This window comes from Schistocerca piceifrons, chromosome 5, assembly GCF_021461385.2.
Source record: "Schistocerca piceifrons isolate TAMUIC-IGC-003096 chromosome 5, iqSchPice1.1, whole genome shotgun sequence".
Lineage (NCBI taxonomy): Eukaryota > Metazoa > Arthropoda > Insecta > Orthoptera > Acrididae > Schistocerca > Schistocerca piceifrons.
The window spans coordinates 533,889,429-533,906,731 of NC_060142.1; the positions used below are offsets into that span (position 1 = coordinate 533,889,429).

General features: G+C 38.6%; 1 protein-coding gene across 3 annotated transcripts in view; it reads left to right on the forward strand.

Moving 5' to 3' along the window:
* LOC124797997 (membrane-bound transcription factor site-1 protease) overlaps nucleotides 1–17,303 on the forward strand; it is a 137,794-nt gene that overhangs the window by 58,905 nt on the left and 61,586 nt on the right. For all 3 annotated transcript variants that reach the window (XM_047261184.1, XM_047261186.1, XM_047261185.1), the window contains exon 4: nucleotides 9,179–9,296. In XM_047261184.1, coding sequence (XP_047117140.1) covers nucleotides 9,179–9,296 — 118 coding nt within the window. The remainder of the gene's footprint in view (nucleotides 1–9,178; nucleotides 9,297–17,303) is intronic.

Consider the following 17,303-nt stretch of genomic DNA (forward strand, 5'->3'; position numbering starts at 1 on the left):
GTGACCATATATTTGACAAAAATTACACACAAGTAAACAAGTGAAGTAATAAATTTTATGAGATATAATGTATAACGTGAAATCACTTATTAGATACAATTGGAATTACGGAACTTTCAATGAATTGTCTCTTCGGAGAGTATTTTGTTAGGGTATTGAAACAGGAATGTGAACATGGGGTTGTTTTATTTCAACATGTCATGTAAACTGACTCATTCAACATCATTTAGATAAAAGAATTGTTCACATGATGTATAGAACAGTAACTAACCAAGTAAGCAACCCACGACATCTTCTAATGGTTTTCGGACAAGAGACGGTGTGGTACTGTGGTGCAAGACTCACACGTCTCTTGCAGTTGACTCACATATTGTGTGCAGCCGATCTTCTTCTCAGGTCAGATGGCTGCATCGATCTTCACAAACTCTTCTTTTCTGAAGAGTATAGCTGGTTAAGAGAATTTATTAAAATAATCCTTTTCTACTCTTGAAATTATTCTGTGCTCTCAGGATACTTTTGATATAAATGTAAGTGTCTTTTGTTCAATACATAATTCATTTGTTCACAACAATGCAGTCATTACACCATCAAGGAATAGAGTATAGAGTATGCCTTCTCCTTGTACTGGACCTACAGCTTCTACGGCGCGCGCTGCAAACACTTGTCCGCACCGATCAGCCATCACTATTGCAATATTCTCCTGATACATGTCCATCCTGCACACACAGAAATCAGCAGTGAGGTAGACACATATCCACTCTCTCACCCTCATACTTAAAATATCGAGTGTTCGAGACAGTGAAAAGCCGGGTGTCTATAGAATTTACACCGAAATTCTTGAGGCACTACAACCTGCGGAGAAAATGTTGAGCATGTGTAAGCAAGAGGATGATGTGTTTCTCAGCTATCAGATCGCAGTGGATGAATATTAATGTGAGCTCTTTAATCCAAAACTGAAAGGTACAAACAGTGGAAACAGAAATCTTCCCACCAAAGATGAAGTCCTCATATGCGAAGGTTATTCTGTCTGTCTTACAGGATAGTTGAAAAATCATTGTCACAAATCATGCAGGAGGAACAGACATTTATAGCATTGTATTACCAAAATCTTCTGACCCATCTATGACCTGAGATGAAGCAATAGTGATGAATGACCGCAAAAGTGTACGACCCCTGCATGACAGCACCCTCAGTATGCCTCTCAAGGTAGAATGAATCTTTGTTCATGCCCAGGCTACAAAATTTTACCACATTCGCCCTATGTGCCTGTTCTGGGACCCATTGGTTTCTTCCTCTTCTGAGAACGGAAGGAATCACAGCAAACATTTCGCCAGTGATGACACAGTAAATGGCTAAATGCTCCCTTTCTCGCACCTGAACCCCATCCAAAGGTATGAACTTTATGAGTGCCACTTGTATATGCAGTTTGAAAATCTGCACTGTTGGATTAACCCACAAATTGGCTCATTACAGAGCTAACAATAGTAATAGAATGTAACTCTATAAAAGAAATAAAAGTTCACATCAGACAGACATGTTTGCAGCAATCAGACAAGGAGAAGGTAAAGAGCACATTGGTAATGCAGTCTACCATCATCTCCAAAACCAAAGACCAAGATTAGGGACATAGAAAATCTGGTGCAAAGTTGTCAGATAAGGTGACCTTCGTTTGGCTGTGTGAATTACATGATAACTACACTACTGCGCCTATCACGACTCGATACTTCCACTATATGGTGAGTAGCAACTTTCCTTCTCTTGTATTGTATACTACTGAAGAAATGGACGTAAATGTTTGCCTAAGTAAACCAGAAAGTGATAATTCCGTCTCCCTTCCCATGTGCCAAAACTTCATATAATGGTGAAAAGACAAGTGAAAAGAAATGGAAAATCCCCACCACCAGGACATCTTTCATACTACATATGGCAGATCATCAACAGATTGAAGATGCTTGTGGGGGGGGGGGGGGGGGGAGAATGAAAATTCTAGTCCATTGAAGACCCTTGAGTGTATATCTCCTGTATGAACAATTTAATGACATCCTTGTGCTAAAGGAGTATGTCATCTGCAAAAGAACAATCTCCCTCATGTGGCATGGCCCTTTTTTCCCATCAGTTTTCTGACTGGTTTGATGTGGCCTGCCACAGATTACTCTCCTGTGCCAACTGCTTCATCTCAGAGTAGCACTAATACTCAATGCATTCAATTATTTGTTAGATATATTCCAATCTTGTCTTCCCCTACAGTTTTTATCCTCTACAGCTCCCTATAGTACCATGGAGGTTATTCCCTGAGGTCCTGAGACATGTCCTGTCATCCAGTCCCTTCTTCTTGTCAATATTTTAGATATTTCTTTCGTCACCGATTCTGCGAGGAACTTCATCATTTCTTATCTTATCAGTCCACCTAATTTTCAACATACGTTTTTAGCACCGCATCTCAGATGCTTTGACACACTTCTTTCTCAGTAGTTACAACCATTCCTACTTGTCAGTAGCTTACAAGCAGTCACTGTATCTGTGCATGTGCATTGTAGGATTACATATGTCCCCACATGAAGATTTAGGCTATGAGGCACTTGCTAAATTAATCACACAGGTCCTCAACCCTACAACGTGCTATGAGACTAAGAGATGATCTGCTCCAGGGTATGAGCAGTTGATGACAGCCTCTTGTTACTATCAGAGACATGTTTATTGCATAGAAGGCAGAGCATCCAATTCGGTACTGCTACAGGCTTGTTCTCACCTATTAGCCTCTCAATATTTTCACCTATAGTGTTCAAAATCGTGTGCTCCAGTGTTCACTCCCCCAACAGGTTATACCTAGCAGATTATACAGCTCCCAAAAGTAAGCTGCTAAATGGATGCTCAATAGGGCAAACTGGATGCTGTACAACCAATTGCTATAATGGGACATTACGACAGAATCTTGGAATGAGTGGATCATGTTACCAATATGATGGTGAAGCATCCATCCCACAAAGGGGTAGCATATCACCTAAAGGAATGACGAGTGATGCTCCACAACCAGTGACACTCTAACGTTTCCGACTTAAAGTGTGTGTGTGAATCTGGGTTATTTCGGTTTATTCCCCCAAACCAGCTTCCACTTCTTTACGAGGTGACTTTCTTGGAATCTACAGCCACTCTTTTTTACTGGATAACCGGCTGCTAGAAACCCTCTTGTCTTCTTCTCCGTCAAATAACACCAGGTACAGGAATTTTTAGATTCATTGTACTTATGATATAAATAGACATACAGACTTTGCTTTTCGTCAATTAACGATGTATTTGACTTTCATACACAATAAAACTCTCACTTTCAACATAAATATATAACTTCTGGTAACTCCCTCGTACAGTCGAACATCAGAAACAAAAGAAAGTTCTTCCCCCCATGAACCATGGACCTTGCCGTTGGTGGGGACGCTTGCGTGCCTCAGCGATACAGATAGCCGTACCGTAGGTGCAACCACAGTGGAAGAGTATCTGTTGAGAGGCCAGACAAACGTGTGGTTCCTGGAGAGGGGCAGCAGCCTTTTCAGTAGTTGCAGGGGCAACAGTCTGGATGATTGACTGACCTGGCCTTGTAACACTAACCAAAATGGCCTTGCTGTGCTGGTACTGCGAATGGCTGAAAGCAAGGGGAAACTACAGCCGTAATTTTTCCCGATAGTATGCAGCTTTACTGTATGGTTAAATGATGATGGCATCCTCTTGGGTAAAATAGTCCCCCATTCTGATCTCTGGGTGGGGACTACTCAGGAGGACATTGTTATCAGGAGAAAGAAAACTGGCGTTCTAGGGGTTGGAGCATGGAATGTCAGATCCCTTAATTGGGCAGGTAGGTTACAAAATTTAAAAAGGAAAATGGATAGGTTATTTAAGTTACATATAGTGGGAATTAGTGAAGTTCAGTGGCAGGAAAAACAAGACTTCTGATCAGGTGACTACAGGGTTATAAACACAAAATCAAATAGGGGTAATGCAGGAGTAGGTTTAATAGTGAATTAAAAAATAGGAATACGGGTAAGCTACTACAAACAGCATAGTGAATGCATTATTGTGGCCAAGATAGATAGGAAGCCCACGCCTACCACAGTAGTACAAGTTTCCAACTAGCTCCGCATATGACGAAGAGATTGATGAAATGTATGATGAGATAAAAGAAATTGTTCAGATAGTGAAGGAAGACGAAAATTTAATAGTCATGGGTGACTGGAATTTGATAGTAGGAAAAGGAAGAGAAGGAAACGTAGTAGGTGAATATGGAATGGGGATAAGGAATGAAAGAGGAAGCTGCCTGGTAGAATTTTGCACAGAGCATAACTTAATCATAGCTAACAATTGGTTCAAGAATCATGATAGAAGGCTGTATATATGGCAGAATCCTGGACATACTGGAAGGTGTCAGATAGATAATATAATGGTAAGACAGAGATTTAGGGACCAGGTTTTAAATTGCAAGATGTGGACTCTGACCACAATCTGTTGATTATGAACTGTAGATTAAAACTGAAGAAACTGCAGAAAGGTGGGAATTTAGGGGATGGGATCTGCATAAACTGACAGAACCAGAGGTTGTACAGTGTTTCAGGAAGAGCATTAGGGAAAGATTGACAAGAATTGTGGAAAGAAATACAGTACAAGAAGAATGGGTAGCTTTGAGAGATGAAATAATGAAAGCAGCAGAGGATCAAGTAGGAAAAAAGATGAGGGCTAATAGAAATCCATGGGTAACAGAAGAGATATTGAATTTAATTGATGAAACAAGAAAATACAAAAATGCAGTCAATGAAGCAGGCAAAAAGGAATACAAATGTTCAAAAATGAGATCAACAGGAAGTGCAAAATGGATAAGCAGGTATGGCTAGAGGACAAATGTAAGGATGTAGAGGCGTATATCACTAGGGGTAAGATAGATACTGCCTACAGGAAAATTAGAGAGACCTTTGGAGATAAGAGAACCACTTGTATGAACATCAAGAGCTCAGAAGGAAACCCAATTCTAAGCAAAGAAGGGAAAACAGAAAGGTGGAAGGAGTATATAGAGGGTCTATACGAGGGTGATGTTGTTGGGGACAATATTATGGAAATGGAAGAGGATGTAGATGAAGATGAAATGGGAGATATGATACTGCGTGAAGAGTTTGACAGAGCACTGAAAGACCTAAGTCGAAACAAGGCCCCGGGAGTAGACAACATTCCATTAGAACAACTGATAGCCTTGGGAGAGCTAGCCCTGTCAAAACTCTACCATCTGGTAGGCAAGATGCATGAGACAGGCGAAATACCCTCAGACTTCAAGAAGAATAAAATAATTCCAATCCCAAAGAAAGGAGGTGTTGACAGATATGAAAATTACCAAACTATCAGTTTAATAAGCCACGGCTGCAAAATACTAACACGAATTCTTTACAGACAAATGGAAAAACTGGTAGAAGCCGACCTCGGGGAAGATCAGTTTGCATTCTGTAGAAACGTTGGACCACGTGAGGCAATACTGACCCTACAACTTATCGTACAAAATAGATTAAGGAAAGGCAAACCCACGTTTCTAGCATATGTGTACTTAGAGAAAGCTTTTAAAAATGTTGACTGGAATACTCTCTTTCAAATGCTTAAGGTGGCAGGGGTAAAATACAGGGAGCGAAAGGCTATTTACATTTTGTACAGAAACCAGATGGCAGTTATAAGAGTCGACGGACATGAAAGGGAAGCAGTGGTTGGGAAGGGAGTGAGACAGGGCTGTAGCCTCTCCCAGATGTTATTCAATCTGTATATTGAGCAAGCAGTAAAGGAAACAAAAGAAAAATTTGGAGTAGGTATTAAAATCCATGGAGAAGAAATAAAAACTATGAGGTTCGCCGATGACATTGTAATTCTGTTAGAGACAGCAAAGGACCTGGAAGAACAGCTGAACGGAATGGACAGTGTCTTGAAAGGAGCATGGAATGTAGTTGAATTAAATCAGGTGATGCTGAGGGAATTAGATTAGGAAATGAGACGCTTAAAGTAGTAAATGAGTTTTGTTATTTGGGGACCAAAATAACTGATGATGGTCGAAGTAGAGAGGATATAATATGTAGACTGGCAATAGCAAGGAAAGCGTTTCTGAAGAGGAGAAATTTGTTAACATTGAGTATAGATTTAAGTGTCAGGAAGTTGTTTTTGAAAGTATTTGTATGGAGTGTAGCCATGTATGGAAGTGAAATGTGGACGATAAATAGTTTGGACAAGAAGAGAATAGAAGCTTTTGAAATGTGGTGCTACAGAAGAGTGCTGAAGATTAAATGGGTAGATGACATAACTAATGAGGAGGTATTGAATAGGATTGGGGAGAAGAGGAGCTTGTGGCACAACTTGACTAGAAGAAGGGATCGGTTGGTAGGACATGTTCTGAGACATCGAGGGATCACCAATTTAGTATTGGAATGCAGCGTGGAGGGTAAAAATTGTAGAGGGAGACCAAGAGATGAGTACACTAAACAGATTCAGAAGGATGTAGGTTGCAGTAGGTACTGGGAGACGAAGAAGCTTGCACAGGATAGAGTAACATGGAGAGCTGTATCAAACCAGTCTCAGGACTGAACACCACAACAACAACAACAAAAGAAAGTTGGCTTTGTTACCATAATTTTTATTAACATAAATCAGAAAATAAGTCTTGTCTATAGCAAGATTACATCAAGAGTTTTCAAGAGTTCTTTTTCAACTGCCTTTGTTTTAATAACAATAGTCAATGACCCAGTAAGCACAGAGCTGCATATAAACTCCATGGTTCTTCCTTACACACTCACTAAAACATCTATGGATTGCCCGTCATGTACTTGTCGGTGCCGTTCGTCCGCCGCGTGTATTTTCATCCTGCGGCTGATTTTAAATCTGCACACACACAAACCACCATCCCACACTCGTATCTAGAGTATTGTATGTTCGAAATGGTAGAAGGCTGAGTAGTTATAGAATTTACTCAGAAATTCTCAAATCAGTACAACACATTGGCAGCTCTGTGTAGCTTGAAGTACCAGCCAACTGCAGAGAACCTTTAAGCTTGTCACATAATGAGAGAAAAATGTTATTCAATTAGTAGTGCAAACTGGGAAAGATCATAGCAATACTTTGTGAACAGTGTTAATGTCCCACAGAGACTAAAGGAATGCGGCAGACTATTAAAAGCGCTACTGAGAGAGATGTGGGGATCCAGTGCCCAGCTGTACTGCAATGTGAAACTGAAATCTCTCATCACCCCAAGACACACAACCTTGACAATAGCGGAACATTTTGCCGTGGCTACGGCTACTGGCAGTCAGGATTTAAGTTTCCAGTATCGCACAATTATCATCGAGAGGGGCTGTTGGGACCAAAGTTCGACCAACAGTGAAGCACATCTAAATTATGGATCAAAACAACAAACATAAACCAATGATATAATAATGAAGAGTTTATTTATTCTTCATCTACCTTTCCTGCATGTAGGAGTTGGATTCTGCAGTTTGTGCTGGTTCACCTGATCAAGGTTAAATCCACTACAGTGTGCTGTATCACCTCATTGAAAGAAGTAAAACAAAAGCCTCCTTGTTTTGTTAAATTTTAACTGCATGGCGAGAGTTGCCTGAATTTTGTTGTGATGCTATTTTAGTCTCTCACAATGTTCATTGCTACTGGTTTCTTTTCCTGCATGTACTTCAAGTTTGAAGTTATTCAGTCCATTCTTTTGGATTTGGCACTTTTCATATGTACTAATGTATTTCATCTTTTCATGGTGGCAGTTGAGAGACATGTATAGTAACGATAATTGTGATAGAAAGTTGTCAGATGTGGCATAAAAAGCATCAGATGGCAAGGAAGGCTCGTTATTTTATCATACTCAATAAGCATTTGTAATGTGGAAGTGGTTCTTATGGCTACATACTGTACTGCTTTCTAAATCTGAGTAATGGATTATGTAAGTCATCATTACTTACAGTATTGTGTTTATGAACAGTCCTGTTGTTTTTATCTATGATCTCTTGACAGAGTGAGCTCCAAGAGGAAGAAGATGTACTGTGAGACTGTTTAAAGGGTTGTATACAAGTGTTTAGAGGATGAGCACCACATATTATTCTCATTACTCATTTCTATGTTTTTAATGCTTTCTGTATGCAGCTCTTGTTAGTGTAACTGCCTCTAGCTTGTGGGTTCCCGGGTTCGATTTCCAGTTGGGTCAGAGATTTCCTTCCCTTGGGACTGGGTCTTTGTGTTGTCATAATCATTTCATCTTGTACTCATCACAGAGTTGCACAAGTTGCCAAAATGGTGTGAAATAGGACAACTTGTACCAGGTGGCTGACAACCCCAGTCAGGGTCTCCCAGCCAGTAACGCTATACAATCATTTCATTACCATCAGTGAAGAGTTGCCCCAGGACAGTACGCCATAAAACATCACTTGGTGGAAAAATGCAAATGTAATTAAATTGTTAACATATTACATCTTCAAAATTTGCTATTATAAACAGCACAGGAATTGCATTGCGTAGACAGTTGAGACTGACGTTATCAATAGCACAGTAGTATCAGAAATTAAGCATTTAAGAAACTTGAATAAGTATAGCCATCAGTTCCATTCTTCCTTGTTGTGTGCAGATTTTTTGTAATGTACACCACATTAATTAGCTGGCAAAAAGTTCTCTTTTCTTTTTAACTTTTTTTTCAGCAGCTCCATTCATACAGATCTTTGTTGATCAGTATGTGACATTCTTATAATATGTCTGTGAAAACTATTGATCTTTCTATGATCCATTTTCACTCAAACCCTGGTCTAGTGTTTAAAGTACACTGTTGTCATCAGTAGCTATCATTTTTAGAACAACTTATCTTTACTAGTAATTATATGCACTGTACTTAATGTTATATAAGCAAATTTCCTGTCAGAGTCTTTTTTTATACCTCAGTCACCCATACTGTGTTTCTCAAAATATTCTGTTCCTTATTATTTTTAATTTAATTTGATGTACTTTAATCCCAGCTTTCTTCGTTTTTGTGATGTAACTGTATACAGTCTAATTTTACTACATTTATGCCTTTTCACATTTTAATATTAAGTTGAACAAAAACTGAGCCTCTCTTTCTACCTTGTTCTGTACCCATATTTAGCATGAAACTGTTTTGCATCTTTGTTTACTTTTGTTACAGAATAATCAATTTTGGCAATCTACAGGCAGGCACACCAGCAGGAGATTATTACGAGCTGTTCCAAGACAGATTACAAGTATTCTTCAAGCTGATGCTCTTTGGAGTATGGGAATAACAGGTGAATAAAATTAAAAAGGAAACAGATTGTATCACTAACATCTGTTTGTAACAAAATTCTAAATCTGTAGTTACACTCCACAAGCCATCATACAGTGTGTAGCAGAGGGCACAAATAGTACCACTATTAATCCCCCTCCGTTCCCCATCTCCTGGATCCTTTACGTATGCAAAGTATGTCCACCTCCACAATGCCCCAGAATGTGTCCTGAATTCACTCGTAATGACCCACATGGAAAAAATAAGTTTTAATTGCTACCAGCATGCATTCCTAAACAACAAATAATGTGTAACCCAACTCATGGTCTTTAAATGTGAAATTCTCTCAGCAACTCTTAGAAGTAGCCATATACAGGTTCCCAGATGTTTGAAAAACTTTTGATTCAGTCCCATTCTGTGCGATCAAGTACCGTAAACTGCTTTCTGTTTGATAATACATACCTACAACATCCTTAGAATTATTGAGTGCACTTCAGTGATATACATTTATATACCTGTGGAAAATCAGTTGGTAATTTTTAAATGAAAATATGTTTAAAATTTTTGAATTATATCAGATCCTTGAGGACTATTTCATTTAGGAACTGTTAAAGAAACATTAGCATCTACCTTTTTTTATAAAAATGTGGATTATGCATTTTTTGTGTTTTTTACATTTTCCATCCTTGAGGATCTCATCGCTGTGGATCTTGGAAATAGACAGTATATCTATCAATCTATCTATTGTCAGCATAATGTATGAGTTATCTCTCCAAGTTTGTAAATGTGTTGCAAATGCCTTGACAGGCAGAATGCAGTTTGTTGTCCTCAGTGAGTAGTCACCTTCAGACAGAAATAATTTGCATAGGCCCAACAGAATTTCATATTACGTATTAATGACTTAACTGATAGTATTAGTTGTAAACTTATGTTTTTGAAAAATAATTTAGATTTTTGTAAGGCAGTGTTACCTGATGAACATTGTGAATTTAGCTTGGCCAAGCAAAGTGTGTGGATGACGACGACAATGACAGCAGCACAATGGCATTTTGTGGTACGGTACGAGAGCAGGTGGCTATTAGATTACTCAGAGCAAAGCGAGAAGGCAACAGTTGAAAAGGTTCATATTGATATTATTCTGCTGTTTTAAGTGATTTTTTTCCCACCATGCACAAACTCTAGGGATTGATTGTTGAGAGGGAACAAAATAGGCCTAACGAACTTATGTCCAGAAATGCATGGTTTCTATGCTAGAAACCATTTATTCAGTCATACATCTTTACAGAGAGTGTGGTGTAATACGCACTGGACCATGCAGCCACAGTTACAGTATGTGTTAAAAGTGGTTTCCGTGTGCCTCAACACATGTGTATACGCGTCATAGCATATTCTGCCTCCCACATTCACATTGGCCAGGCTGCATCCAAATAGTGCCAAAGGCAACATGAATACACTGCTCCATTGTCTCCGCATCTGGACTGGGCTCTGCATACACGATACTTTTGAGATGGTCCCATAACCAGAAATCACATAGGTTGAGATCTGGTGAACAAGCAGGCCACGCAACTGGATCCCTTCAACTGATCCATTGACCAGGGAAGACACGGTTGAGATGCGTCCAGACATTAATGGCAAAGTGGGCAGAGCACCATCCTGTAGCAGCCACATTACCTTTTGAATCATCAATGGCACTTCTTCCAGCAGGTGAGACAAAGGCCCCACAAGAAATACTGATAGTTCTGGCCTATTAGGTGATGGGAAGGAAGACTGGTCCCAAAATACAGTTGCCAATTATCCTGGCCCACACATTCCGGGTGCACCAATGCTGATGATTTGCTGTCACTGTACCATGGACGTTCTGCATACTATCCCCAAGATGGCTGTTATGGTAATGGAAGATACCATTCTGCATAAAGGCGGCCTCATCTTTGAATAGGATTGATGACACAAATGCTGAAATCGTGGGTGCCTGGTGAAGAAACCAGTGACAAAATTGCTCCCAATGTGGAAAGTCTGTCGTTAGTAAGCCCTCCATGCATTGTAAGTGATAAGGGTAGTAAAAGTTATGGAGAATGTTCCACACAGTCTACTGGCTTACCCTGTACTGACGACGCAACTGCCTGGAACTGACACAACTCGCCTTCCACAGTGTTCATCACATTTTCCTCCAAGTCTGGTGTGCGAATATTTGGGGTATGTCCTTCATGATTTTCTGCTTCCTGAAACGACCGTGTAGACAAATGGCGAAACTTTGTTGCAATCATTTAAGATTGTGGTGGTTGTCAGCAGGGATAGGTCTCCTGATACAACCTTGCTGCCCATTGCCATTTGCCTTTCCATAAGTAAAATCCATGTTGGCAAGCTCGCTCCAAATACAGAATCATTGTGTACAATGCTGTATCACATCCACTACAAGGTGAGTCAGCAAGGGAAGTGAATTGGACACAACATTACCAGTTACTATGGCAGGAGAGCATGACATATGAGGAACAGCACCACCTTGTAAGAGGAAACCATGCAATCTATAAGTGTGGCTGCATGGCACAGTGCATATTAGACCACAGTCTCTGTTACAGTTATGATTGAATAAATGATCTCTAGCATGTAAATCATGCATTTCTGGACATAAGTTCGTTAGACCTGTTTCGTTCCATATCCTCTCGTCGATCAATCCCTAGAGTTTGTACACTGTGGAAAAAATCACCCTGTATAACTAACAAATATATTTTTCATATGATGGAGGCAGTAGTTTGACAAATATTCGCAAAATCATACATACAGGGTGTCCTAGGAAGAAAGGATAAAAGTCTAGATGCAATAAAGTGGTCATGTGTAACAAAACTGTGTGTGTGTGTGTGTGTGTGTGTGTGTGTGTGTGTGTGTGTGTGTGTGTGACTTTACTTCACAGAATGTATTAACCTTTGACTCCACAATTAGTGACACTGTTGGAATCCGTCATGCCATACAACAATATATGTGGATATAAAATGGAACAGTCGCGTAAGTCTGGTTGTGTAGGTAAATTAAATGACAGATAAACTGCAGCTTCCCTTTCAGTCAGTCAGTCAATCTGTTAGTTAGTTAGTTCCTTATTCCATGGATCATTTTGCCCAATAAATCATAATGATGTGGGATGAGTCATTTTACATTCACATCACAAATTAATTTATAAATATGACCACATGCTGAACATTTGTAGGTTTATTATTTTATTTTATTAATTTATTTTTCTAAATGTACTGGTATGAGTTAGTAGTACCTACCCACCACCTTTTACACATTACAGTAACTGAAATTCTTCTACAAAATAGAACGAGTTGCCAAGTAGAAAGTTTTTCAGTTTGTTTCCAAATTTTACTTAGTTGTCTGTCAGACATTTTATATCACTCGGTAAGTGATCACACATTTTTTTGTACCAAATTGTGCACCCCTTTTTTTGCTAAAGACAACCTTAGTGTCGAGTAATGAACATAAGATTTCCTTTTGAACTGTAGTCAGTCACTTACGGCAATATGAGGGAATAAATATACTGTAAAGCAGTAGTCAGAAAACCCAACTCCTTTAACTGATGCCTACAAAATCATTGTGGGCAGGTAGGCTGCTAGATTTGTTAATGGTAGGTTAAAACAACATGCAGGTATTATGGAGCTTCAGGAACTCAAAAATGAATCTCTGGACGGATTCTTTTAAGGAACACTACTGAGAAAATGTAGAGAACAGGCATTTGAGGCTGCCTACAGAATGATTCTGCTGCCAATAACGTACATTTCACGTGAGGACCATGAAAATAAGATTAGAGAGGTTAGGGCTCATGCGGAGGCATATAAGACAGTCTTTTTCCCTTGCTCTATTTGTGAGTGGAACAGGAAACAAAATAACTAGTAGTGAATGGTACAGGGTACCCTTTGCCACACACTGTACAGTGGCTTGCAGATTGTGGATGTAGATGTAGATGAAGATGAAGATAGTGGACAGTAATTGGCATTCTCAATAGAGCAACTCTTCTGAAACTCAAACTGTAATTTGCTGAGGATATTATGGTTGGTAAGGTGAGATACAATTCTAGACTACATTACCTTCTCAAAAATTTTATAACTGAAGTCAGCAGTGAAACAAGTTGGTAATTATTGACATCTCTCATATCACCTTTCTTATTAAAGAAGGGTTTATTAACAGCATATTTCAATCCCTCTGGAAAAATAACTTGAATTAGTGACACATTGCATATTTTACATAATATCAGACTTAATACATTGGAACAAATCTTTAGTACTCTATTGGAAACACCATCAAAAGAAGATGAGTTTTATTTTTGAGAGAATGTTTGGTTTTCATCATTTCACAAAGAGAAGTTAGTAACACATTCATACGATTGAATTTATGAAAATAGCTTTTTTCCGAATGCTGCTGTGATTTTTCTCATGAACTGGTTTTCCCTGTGCTTTCTACTACATTTAAGAATTGATTATTAAGCGTTCATGTTAGCTGTGATTCATCATTTATAGCCCTTCCATTCAGTTCTGTAGTGATGTTATCCTGTTCTTTGACTTGTTGTCCCATCTCTCATTTCACTACATTTCATATAGCCTTAGGTCTGTTGTCGGAATTACTGGTTTCTGATGTTACATGCATGTTCCTTGATTTTTTAATGACAATTCTTAGGAATTTTGAGTAATTTTTGTAGTGTGCAACTGCTGCAGGATCTCTGTTTGTTCTTGCCAACAAATACATTGCCCTTATCCTTCCACAGTTTCTTTAATCTCTCTGATGAACCATGGTTTTTTATGTGACTGTTTAATGTCCTTTCTGATTAGCTTATGCAGAAAGCTGTTTTCAAATAATAATGTGGATCAGTCAAGGAATAGGTTAAATTTTATTTTAGCATTTGGTTCACTATAAATTTCATCCCAGGTCATCTCTTGTAATCTTTCTTAAAAAAGTTGTCCTGGACTTGTCAATTATTTTAACTGATTTCCACTGAGGACTATCCATACTGTAAGGCACTATATTATTTGTCATAACTAACTGTGCATAATGATCATAGAGAGCATTTGTTACCAGGTAAACAGTTAACTTTCTTGCTCTGAGATTCACCAAGAAAAACATTATCAATTGGAGTCATACTGTCTTCGTCCATCCATGTTGGAAAGTTAATTACTGAGTTCAAATTGTAGGGTCCAAATAAGTTTTAAACTCCATTTTTCATATCAGAATCCTTTAGAAAATCTACATTGAAGTCACCACAGGCTATTAATTACTTGCTGCTGTCTGACAGAAAGCACAGTTAGAAATCCAAATTTCGCATAAACAGTTCAAAACTTCCCAGTGGGGATATACATGGTTACAATTAAAAGTGAACTATTTTTCAGCATTAATTCAAAAGTACACACTTTTATGTGCCGATGACTACGAAACCTACTTGTCTCAATAGTTTTGAACTTGTATTCTGTCTTCATATATGGAACGAACTCCTCCTTTTCCCATATTAATTCTGCATGAGTAAGCTGCTAGAGTGTATATGGAAGAGATTGCTTACAAAACACTTGTAAGACCCATACTAATGTAATTGGATTAATTCACTTTTACACATAGAAGGGCCATATGAATAGCCATAGGTTTGCTTCCCATGTTAAGCGTGTAACGGGAATTCGAAAAAATCTCAAAAAGCAGAAAGTTGAAGGAAAACACGAACCATTTCACAAAAACTTCCTTAAGAAGTTCCAAGAGCCAATTTATGTTGGAACTTACATGTACTCAGCCTTTGCGTTATAGCCTTTGAGGCAAGCAGTCAGTTTCCTTCTGTTCCATTCCAGAATGAAATGAGGAGTTATCTTAATGGATGGGATAATTAAATTTATAGTAGTTTGTTGTAGTGTCCTTTAGAGACAAGTAATATCCTGTGTACTTCCTTTCTTCCATTATTTTAGTCAGCTGTCCTTGGAGTAGCTTAAGATGCCCACAGCGATGGTCCACACCTCGCCAAACTGTCACAGTCGGAACCGGAGGTCTTACAGAGGATAACGGGTCACCTACAGTGTATTGCTCTCCCCTCTTTGACTATGCTGTATGTGTTCTGTATCAGACTGCAACTTAATGTTTCTCCAATGCCTGTTTCTCTGTGTTCTTTAGACAATTGTTTCTCTGGCTGCTTTTGGTCTGCACTGATTTGTCCAAGTATAAGATGACTCCCCTGTCCCTCTCCCCCCCTTATATAAAAAAGAAAGGGCATCTGAGAAAATCTTATTTTTAGTTTATTCTGACTTATTAAAATCACAAACTATTTTATTGATGTAAAGGATCTGCCTAAACAGGTTAACATTAATTCTAAACTTATGCAATTTACTGACTGTACATTTTGATAATACAAGGAGAAATAAAATAAACAAAAAGACATGGTTTACATAAAATTTTATCCTTTTTTTTTTTCCTTTCCAGCTTACTATCCAAGCCAGTTATCTGTGGTATCACTGTTTTTAATAATAATAATAATAATAATAATAATAATAATAACAATAATAATCACCGGTATTATATCTGAGATGATAGTATCACCTAACCAATGAGAGGTGAGAAAAGAGGTGATGTATTTCTGCATATGAACAGCAAAGAAATTTATAACCTTGGTTGTTACAAATATTTATCTGTTTCTTCCAAATATATCACAATTTCTGGGATGGAGGTTAGTGTTGGACCTGAGAACAAAGCTTTTTTTTCTGAATACACAGTGGGTTTCACACCTATATTGAAGTGAGTGTGTGGCAGCATTCCTTTGGCTCTTGCTAGCAAACGTTGTCTGCCTGCAGACCTTTCATTGGCTACATAGAAACAGCAACTGACAAACCCTCTTTCATTCTCACCAAATCTCATGGTGAATGTTGACAACATTGCTGCATGAAACATATAAATACGCCTCTGGCCCCTACTTAACTTATACTGTCTCCTGCAGAAATGTGTATTATTATTGAATATTTATTCCAGTTGTAAACTCAGTTCTGTTCCGATTACAAATGGGATTCGGACAGACTGCTGTTTCAACAAGATTAATATTCATAAAAAGCCAAGGTATGCAACAGACAATCCCTTGGTTGGCAGCATGATGAAATTTGCTGCCCACACATCACTGACGTTGCCACATTTGACCTAATTCTCAGCCAAGCTGGTGTCACTGTCCCCCTCCAACCCTTCTGAATTCTTCAAAATGAATGTGCACATGACCTCAGTTGCTAAAGCTTCATATGCTAATGTAAGAGAACCTCCTGTGTTAATCTGTTACACAACATAAAAACATTCACCTCAGCAGCAACAGTTTAATCTGCAAATGTAAGACAACCCTGTATTTTTTTTAAATGATGAGTTTGGGGGGGAAAATTTAATAATTGGGTAAATAAGTTAGTTTTGCCCATGTGTGTATTGGTTACCTCCTATGATACATTTGACCAAGCTTCTGACAACTCTGTGACTTGGACTTTACAAACTCCCAATTTACAATAGCTTTAAAGGTGCATTATGATTGTGTCTAAACAACATTAAGGCTACATCCCAACGTTTGTGGGATCCTGATTTCCAACTGTCCATAGACATGGAATTAGAAAAAGAAAAGTGAAAATTGACATACTATTTGTTCTCGGTTGGTATCTGCATTTGCTATTTTGTGTGAACAGTGCCTACACCATAAGCTACACTTTATCATGGATGACAAGGCAAGAACACATACAAAATTTGCACACCCTCTCTTCATATCTCCATAACTCCCATTAGCCTGGCTGAAATGCAGCCAACCACATTGTAATTTTTTCCAACCTTCCTTAAAGAAACTGTGATTTACCCAACAGCATCTTATTTCAGTTGGTGGTCTTGCCAAAATCTTCATATCTAAGAGCTGCAGCACTGCTGGGGAAAATAAATTATTATGCATGAGTTTTCCCAAGTAGTGGAGATTTCCTTTCCGATCAGTACACTACAAATAAAAGGAATTCAGTCCAAACAGACACCAGAATGTGACTGTGCCATCTACAGGGTGTTCCATTTA